This window comes from Mytilus californianus, unplaced genomic scaffold (assembly GCF_021869535.1).
Source record: "Mytilus californianus isolate M0D057914Y unplaced genomic scaffold, xbMytCali1.0.p SCAF_3, whole genome shotgun sequence".
NCBI lineage: Eukaryota > Metazoa > Mollusca > Bivalvia > Mytilida > Mytilidae > Mytilus > Mytilus californianus.
Window position 1 is genome coordinate 62,167,241 of NW_026262679.1, and position 9,423 is coordinate 62,176,663.

The 9,423-nt window shown below is 32.7% G+C and overlaps 1 protein-coding gene across 2 annotated transcripts; it reads right to left on the reverse strand.

Annotated features, from left to right (window-relative positions):
• Positions 1-2,563: 2,563 nt before the first annotated feature.
• Positions 2,564-9,092, reverse strand: LOC127734969 (oocyte zinc finger protein XlCOF6.1-like). Of its 2 annotated transcripts, XM_052245022.1 has the most exons (3): positions 8,953-9,086; positions 5,319-5,521; positions 2,564-3,885 (listed from the first exon to the last, which is right to left on the reverse strand). In XM_052245022.1, exons 2-3 carry the CDS (start codon positions 5,371-5,373, stop codon positions 2,717-2,719), a joined length of 1,224 nt encoding a protein of 407 aa, XP_052100982.1. In that variant the 5' UTR covers positions 5,374-5,521; positions 8,953-9,086; the 3' UTR covers positions 2,564-2,716. The 2 variants fall into 2 exon arrangements, with proteins under 2 accessions (XP_052100982.1, XP_052100983.1); XM_052245023.1 differs by lacking the exon at positions 5,319-5,521 and having other exon boundaries at positions 8,953-9,092.
• Positions 9,093-9,423: the final 331 nt, after the last annotated feature.

Sequence of the window (9,423 nt, forward strand, 5' to 3'; positions counted from 1 at the left end):
CCCCTTATGATTCATCACCCCCAAACTCAATCCCACCCTTCCCTTTGTGGTATGGTACCTTGCAGTACAATTTCAGAGAGATCCATACACTTGAACACAAGTTATTGTCTGGAAACTAGAAAAATGCTTATTTTTGGCCCCTTTTTGGCCCCCTATTCCTAAACGTTTCGGGCAATTACCCACAAACTCAATTCCAGCTTTCCCTTTGTGATATGGAACCTTGTAGTACAATTTCAGAAATATCCAAACACTTACACACAAGTTATTGTCATGAAACTAGAAAAATGCTTGTTTTTTGCCCCTTTTTTGGCCCCTAATTCCTAAAATTTTGAGGCAATTACCCCCAAAATCAATTACAGCCTTCCCTTTGTGATATGGAACCTTGTGGTACAATGTCAGAGAGATCCATACACTTACACACAAGTTATTGTCTGGAAGTTACAAAAATGCTTATTTTTGGCCCCTTTTTGGCCCCTAATTCCTTAACTGTTGGTACCATAACCCCCAAAATCAATCCCAACCTTCCTTTCGTGGTATTGAACCTTATGGTAAAATTTCATGGAGATCCATTCACTTGAACTAAAGTTAGAGTGCGAAAACCAATGTGTCTTCGGACGACGCCGGACGACGCCAGACGACGACGACGACGACGACGTCATACCAATATACGACCAAAAAATTTTCAATTTTTGCGGTCGTATAAAAAGGAAATAAGTAGAAATTGTCTGACAGTTTTGAAGTAAATAGACAATAGGTAGAGCTCAACATTCTGAGCATTTTTGCCCCTGTCAGATTTTCTCTTTTCATAGCGGTTTTTATTTTACCCCTATATTCTATTTTTAGCCATGTCGGCCATCTTGGTTGGCTGGTGGGATCATCGGACACATTTTTAAAACTATATACCCAATGATGATTGTGGCAAATTTTGGCTAAATTTGGCTCAGTTGTTTCAGAGGAGATGATCTTTATAAAATATAACAGACGATGGACAACGGATGCCAAGTGATGGGAAATGCACACATGGCCCTTTGGGCCAGGTGAGATAAAAAGAGGAGAATTTCATACTTTTTCAAATATACATGTATCATCTTTATCTAATGTATATTCCCATCACTGACAATTGAATTCTAACTTCTCTGACATTCAAGTTATATTTATGAAGGAATCCTTTGTAAAAAAAAGTATTATTAGTATTGCACATTTTACAGAAATATTTTAAGTCTGTGTTTGGGTTCCATAAATCTTCAAACACAAAAATCAAAATATAATGTGGTAGCTGAAATTGTATCTCGTCTTTCTCTTATTGTTATATGAACTCCTTTAATTTTTGCCCAAATTTTTAATCCCATAGGTAGGTCTTTACAGGAAATGATAAATTACTGGAGCAAAAAAATAAGAAATTAATTGTCAAAGTTTGTATATTAGGTAGATATTGATACACTGCCAAATAAACAATGTTATCAAAAATTCTGATTTTGAATAATTTATGTAACTATACAGATTTTATAATCATTATTTCTTGTATACATTTATGTAATTTTAAATCAGATTCTTCAAAGGCCTTTTTCTAGTTACAGCTTTAGTTTTGTATGTTACCTGATACTAAAACCATAAAATTTTGATTATAGGGTTTATAAAAAATTGTTGTATTATATTTGTCAGTTTATAAATATTTCAGTTTTAATGGTAGGTAAAAACCTGAGTTCCAAAGAAAAATAACAGACCACCTTGTCATTATACTGCAAATTATCAGATTGAGATTTAAACACCTACCACCATAGTAAAGATATGCGCAGAAGAAAAGCTTTAGCAGACTAACAGCTCTGTCTGCTATGTACATGTCCTCTGCTCAAATATGTAATATTAGTGTCCAAGTAAACTCAAGTCGTTGCTTAGACAAAAAAAAGCAATAAAAACAAAGCTAGTGCCTTTGATTATTTTTCCGTTCAATGTTTTTATGACGTTGTTGTCTTAAGTGTATCCAAAAGTAATCCCCCCCTCACAGGTCTCTCAAAATAAAATTAGGGAGATGCGGTATGATTGCCAATAAGGCAACTGCATGTCCACCAGAGTTCAAATGACCTGGAAGTATAATGCACTCAATTTTCCAAAAAATCCTAGACATTCATCCATTATCAAGAATGGCATCAAAAGATACAGATGAAGAAACCATGATTTACCTTTATAAGACATTTAGACTAGCTTCCTTCAAGTGTCCTTTTACAGAAATATTTGTAAAGTGTAGATCAACATGAGGATTCTTTAGTCAATAATTAAGGGATATAACTAAAATATTTAAACATGCTTACGATAGAAAATTTGAAATGCAAGGGTATTTCCAGGATTTTTGCAATTTTGGAAAATATCAAGGACATTTCCAGGCAGGGAACAACTGACTTGAAATCCTATGCGTTTACCAGTGTTTAAAAAGAATGGAAAGGGGGTTTGATCCTTACCCACAAATTATTATTTCTATGCAAATCAATTTGCACTCATCAAATTACACATATTAATGTAGATTAATTACCGTTAACAAGATTCAAATAAAAATAAAATACAGGTATTAACATGATTAATTTGAATTTTATTTTTTCAGACTACATTCACAACACTGAGCATAAAATTTACATGAAAAAAATAACCCAGGAAATCTTGAGTTGAGTAATAAAGTTCAGATATGAATAAAATAGTGAGACAAAAAAATTAATACTGGTTGCTATTTTAAGCTCTCGGTACATGTAAATAAATGTTCCTTTTCTTCCTTCAATGATTTATCTGATTGTTCATTGTTTGATGTATTTTGCATTTCCAAATGTTCATATACGTCTGCTTTAAGTGTTTCATAAAATGTCCTATCATCATCATGAGATTTTTGATGAAAAAAGAACTTTTCCTCACTGCAAAAATTCTGATTACAAATTTTACAGGTAAAAGAGATTAAGTCTTCGTGTTTCAGCTCATGTCTTTTTAGTGAAGATTTATGTTTAAATTCTAAACCACACACCAAACATTTGTGAAACATTCCTTGAAAATGTACTTTACTGTGAACAAGCAAACTTTGTCTGTATTTATAATTTTTTCCACAAATAAGACATTCAAATAATGCTTCATCATTATGAACACCCCTCATATGGCGTTGCACTAAACTGATGGAAGAAAAACTTTTGTTACAAACTGAGCAAGGGAATGGTGTCTCACCAGAGTGAATTCTCATATGAACTTTCATGTCCTGACTTTGTGAGAATGATTTATCACAGACACTACATGAGAATGGTTTTTCACCGCTGTGAGTTCTGATATGGCGGACTAAATCACCTTTTCTGACAAAACCTTTCCCACATAAATCACACTGATGACTTCTGATACTGTTGTGAACTGCCATATGCCTGACTAAAGTTGGGCGAGCTGTAAAACATTGTCCACATGTCAAACACTTATGCGGTTTTTCACCAGTATGTGTCCTTATATGATTGATCAAAGAATTTCGCTGTTGAAAGCATTTACCACAATTATCACAACTATGTGGTTTAATACCAGAATGAATTCTTTCATGTCGCCGCAAGTCACCCTTATGGCCAAAGCTTTTCCCACATTTGTCACAAATGTAGGGTTTTTCATTGAGGTGAGTTTTTTCATGCTTTTTCAAATAACAAGGTACAGTGAATATTTTATCACAGACCTTGCACTGTAACAACTTATCTCCAGTGTGAAGTCTAATGTGTCTTTTTAGTGTAGCACTTTGCACAAAAGATTTCCCACACTCCTCACACCTATAATGTTTACTTCCATTATTATGTACAATCAAATGTGATTCTAGTTCTGATTTCTTCCAAAATGAGAGATCACAAATTCCACAAACATAATTCAAATTCTTTGACTGAATACCTGAAAAGAAAAAAGACATTAGTTTATTTATTTTGTATTTACATTGTATCATAGGTCAAATTTATTTGTTCAGTGTATGTTCAATGGTGTTAATATGTCCTTTGATTGAGTTAAGCTATTTCAGTTGATATTTTATAGTGTGTCTTTCTATGTTGTGATGTTACACTATTGTTTCAGAAAAAGGGTGAAGGTTTGGTACCATTAAAACGTTTAAACCCGCTGCATTTGTTTGCACTTGTCCTGAGTCAGGAATCTGATGTTCAGTAGTTGTCGTTTGTTGATGTGGTTCATAAGTGTTTCTCGTTTTTGTCGAGCCTTCGACTTTTGTCGAAAAAGCGAGACATAGCGATCCTACATTCCGTCGGCGTCGTCGTCGGCGGCGGCGTCCACAAATATTCACTCTGTGGTTAAAGTTTTTGAAATTTTAATAACTTTCTTAAACTATCCTGGATTTCTACCAAACTTGGACAGAAGCTTGTTTATGATCATAAGATTATATTCAAAAGCAAATTTTGTAAAAAAAAAATTCCAATTTTTTCTGTATTTTACTTATAAATGGACTTAGTTTTTCTGCCAGGAAACATTACATTCACTCTGTGGTTAAAGTTTTTGAAATTTTAATAACTTTCTTAAACTATGCTGGATTTCTACCAAACTTAGAAAGAAGCTTGTTTATGATCATAAGATAGTATCCAGAAGTAAATTTTGTAAAAAAAAAAATTCCATTTTTTCCGTATTTTACTTATAAATGGACTTAGTTTTTCTGCCAGTTAACATTACATTCACTCTGTGGTTAAAGTTTTTAAAATTTTAACAACTTTCTTAAACTATCCTGGATTTGTACCACACTTGGACAGAAGCTTGTTTATGTTCAAAAGCTAGTATCTAGAAGGAAATTTTGATAAAATTTTGTTCCATTTTTTCCGTATTTTACTTATAATTGGACTTAGTTTTTCTTCCAGTCAACATTACATACAGTCTGCAGTTTAAGTTTTTAAAACATTTATTAGATTCATAAATTATCCTGGATTTTACCAAACTTGGACAGAAGCTACTTACAATCAAAAGATAGTATAGAGAGGAATATTTAAAAAAAAATTTTTTTCCTTCATATTTGTTGAGCCTGCGATTAACAGCAAAAGTAGGCGAGACACTGGGTTCCGCGGAACCCTTACGAATTTTTTATATAGATTAGACCGTTGGTTTTCCCGTTTGAATGGTTTTACACTAGTAATTTTTGGGGCCCTTTATAGCTTACTGTTCGGTGTGAGCCAAGGCTCCGTGTTGAAGACCGTACTGTGACCTATAATGGTTTACTTTTATAAATTTTGACTTGGATGGAGAGTTGTCTCATTGGCACTCATACCACATCTTCTTATATCTATATAGTATAGTCATTCACATACTAGCTATTTTTTTGTTAGTTGTCATACCATTTAATGAATATTGCCTATACATAATCATTATATCTTTAACACTTAGAAACATGTCCTTCCCTTCAACTGTGTCCAATTCTCCAATGTCTTCGTGTGTTTGTATGCCCAAACATGTCTAGCTTGTGTAGGACTCCAAATGTGTCCTTTTCATAAATGCCCTATCATGTCCATATTTTTTTTAAACATCCAAACTTGTCCACCTTAATTATGAAAAAGCAATTCTTTATCACAAATGTTGATTGAAAACAAATAAAGTCAAGAGATTATTACATTATTAAATTCCATAAAACCAACATACATTTGCATACATTTTTTTATAGTTGTCTAAATACTGAATACTATACAAATCCTTGATAAAACTGAACATTCTGTTCTGAAAACAGAAAAATATTTTTTTACCTAAATGGGTTGAAGTTAATAAATTTCATTTAACAAAATCCAAATTTGAAGGTACATTTTGTAATCCATTGAAAAATGAAAAGTATATTGCAATTAGAATAAATCGACCCAGATATTTTCAGGTCTATTCAGGCCCATGCTCAGGTCTTTCTTGTACATAGCTCTTACTAAGATAAGTATTAAAATCTCTTTAAAAAGCTTCTAAAAATGCACACAAATGTGTACAGAGTTGTTTGAAGAAAATCAATATGCTTTAACTATATCATTCATAAACATGAAAATTGTACTGAAACTTTTTATTTCAGTATATTTGGGTATATTGGGAGGGAAAAAGTCATATTGTGATTGTAAGCGGCTGACAAGAAAGAAACAGGTTACGAAGAAAAAAAGTGATTTAAAATGAAATTTATTCACAAGTACATGAAGTAAGGAATAATGTGGTTCAAATAACAATAAAATGCTTAAAATAACATTATGATTCAATCAAATTGTGCTCCGTTTCTGTATCTGTAATTTTTGGCACTGGCTACGATTACCCACAAAAAGTAACAATAAAAAATATTTATTGCTACTTCTAAGACTAATTGCCAAACTGAATTTCTGGACAGGGACTCGGAGTTCAAATTTTTTAAAATCAATCATTTAAGTAGCAAATTAGAAATTCTGTGATTTTGTAGTTTTACCAAAGTTTTAAACATACAGGTTTAGATTATATCTAACTATTAGCATGATTAGTAAAATAGAAAAAAATAGACCTTTTGCTTCTTTTAAGTGGCAAGGTTTAAGTGTCATAACATTTGGTTAGTAAAATAGAAAAAAATAGACCTTTTGCTTCTTTTAAGTGGCAAGGTTTAAGTGTCATAACATTTGGTTGAGGCAAACTTAAGTTAGAGAACGGAAACCAATTTTTCCATTTGTAAAGGGGCATTACTCTAGAATGGTATAAGTGACACCACCAAAATTCAAACTTGATCTGTGTTTTGTGGTAATAAGCATTGTGTATAAGTTTCATAACATTTGGATGAGGCAAACTAAAGTTAGAGAACAGAAACCAAATTCGGGACGTACGAAAGGACAAAGGTAAAACTTAATGCCCCCTCTGCTACGGGGGGGCATAAAAATGTTAAAATGAAGGCTTTACAAAAAGATTTCTTTCTTAACAGATTTTTCTCAGCAGTGGGAGTATTTTTCCTGTAAAATTCTGACAAGGTTTCAGCTTACACATTATGTAATAAAATTTTACTGTTGGCGATCAAAATATTACTGTTCTGGTGTGTTGAAAATAGCGGGCTGGGTAATTAAAATAACTAGACATCATTGAGATAGGAGCCATCTCTGTGGGCCCTGCTTACCTTGAACTTTGACCTAGGAAGTTGTACAAACATTATGACACACCCTCTGGTGTTGGTTAATATACATGTCAAGTATAAACTATGAAATTATAACGGTTCTCTAGATAAAGAGCGGACACAATGTGTTACGGACGGACAGACTGATCACCATAGGGCGACCCGCCACTAGGCGGGGCCCTTATAATTCTTAAAGAAGTGATTTATTGGAAGAAAATAGAGGTATGAACAAATGATTTTCATGTCATTATTCCAGATTCAGTACAGGGTGATCACTTGACACGACTGGTCATCCTATAAACACAGATGTTGGTTCTGATAATTTTTATAGCATCATTATTAGTCCAATGATCATTAATATCATATATTCAAAGCTACAATAAAATTAAATCATTTAGTCTCATGATTTATTTGTACTACTTAAATTGGTGATTATTAAAGAAAGACAACTCTTACAAGTTTACAACATTTTTTGACAAAATGTTAATTGAATCAGTGATTTAAGAAATTACTTGTTTAAGCAAGTCCCCTGATTGTTTATACACATTTAAAATTCTTCTATCTATCTATTTGGGTGGCACTTGCTGCACATCCAGTATGTAGCCTTAGGTGGCATTTTGAGGCCAACACATTTCAGGTCGTACCTATGTAACATATACAGGCACGTCTATTCAGAATAAATTATATCTTAAAAATTGTTTCTGATCTCATTTTTTGCTTTGGGCACAGGGTCCTATTTTACAAGAATTTCTTCTATATACATGTAACTGCACAAAATTTGCATCTTGGAATCGTATCATTAAAATTTTGATAGGATATAAACTTTTCACCGATCAACATCTTGTTCATTTGTATCCATACTTAAGAATAGTGAATTGTTTTAATCTACCCCCTATGGCAAAAAATGAACATCAAATTGGTCAACATGGTCAACACATCTAGAAGTTTAGTGTAAATGTTTTTTACATCATAATTTAATTGTTCGATTTATTTCAAATTGCTTGCAAATCAAACATTTTTTAGATCATTATACATGTACCTCCCTGAATATATTTTGTGGGTATAGTACAATACACCTTATCGCTATTGATTCCTACCGGGATTAAGTTATTAATTTACACAACTTTTCAAACCAGTTGAAGCTATCTGGCGCCTTGTTCAATCAATGTATTGTGCATATAACTTTTCATAGAGACATGTTTAAACCATCATAAACACATCAAACAAAGCATTTTCAATGACTTTAATTTGTCTTTAAAAAATTGCTTCTTAAACTATCAAACTTTTAAAATGTCTGCTTTCCAAACTTTTTCCTCCCTCAGCTCATTGCTGATGACCTTTGTTTTGTTCCGCTTGACCTCAACAGGAAGAAGTAACTGTTTTTCTGGATTGGACTAAATAGAGATATTAAAGGTGTATTATTGCAGGTAACAAGAATAATTACATCATTGTTACCTGCAATCTCCTATGAAATTTGGTCCCTGTCTAGAAATACATTTTGACATGATTAGTCTCGGAAATAACAATAATTATGTTTAATTGTTACTTTTGCAGGTAATTATAGCCAGTGCCTTAATTTTTTAGACCATTTTTCTGAATTCTCCCCCCCCCCCCCACCCATTATCATGATTATTTTATATTCTTTATATTTCAGCACCCCTTAATTTACTATTCCTTATTTTTTGTGCCAATTATCCTCTATTCTTTATATTTTTTGCCTTTATTCCGCACTCTTTGCCCATCGTTCTCTTTTTCTGTAAATCCCATCCAGACTTTCAAGTGTAATACCAGAGACATATAATACATTGTATTATATGTCTCTGGTAATACGTATATAATATTATATCATGTATGCAATAGTAGAAGAAGAATCCACAATGTACCTATTCCCGCCTGTTCGGTCATCACTCTGTTTTTCGTTGTCATAAAATAAGGGTTAGTCTACTATTCATACTTCTTGAAAATTGTATAGAGATGAGTCTCCAAAATAAATATTGGAAAAACAAAACGGATATGCCATTTGGATAACTAAAAGCCAGATCAAGACGGATTGGAAACATATTTATTTCTGCATTTTGTTGGGAGATACAGAAATCTCTTTAAATTTACCCTGAGCATTTTCCTGGAAAGGATGGTTAACTTAGGAGCACAGCTAGCCCAACACAATATTCAGTTTAGATTGTCTTCGCAAGAAAGAAGATTGTGTTCTTGTTTTCAGAAATCATTGTTCTTGCCCCAAGTCAGTTTCAGAAAATCATAACTACATTATTTTTATATATATCAAGGATTTGTATAGTAAGAAGGATTGGAATAGCCTGGACAATTATTCGGTATTTGTACACATGTATCAGAGA

What these genes read in the sequence shown, in the direction of transcription:
- LOC127734969 (XM_052245022.1), bottom strand. Translation starts at nt 5,373, where the DNA reads ATGTTTCTAAGTGTTAAAGATATAATGATTATGTATAGGCAATATTCA. An exon ending in TAGGCAATATTCATTAAATG is followed by an intron (nt 3,886 to 5,318) that starts GTATGACAACTA and finishes TTTTCTTTTCAG; the next exon opens with GTATTCAGTCAAAGAATTTG.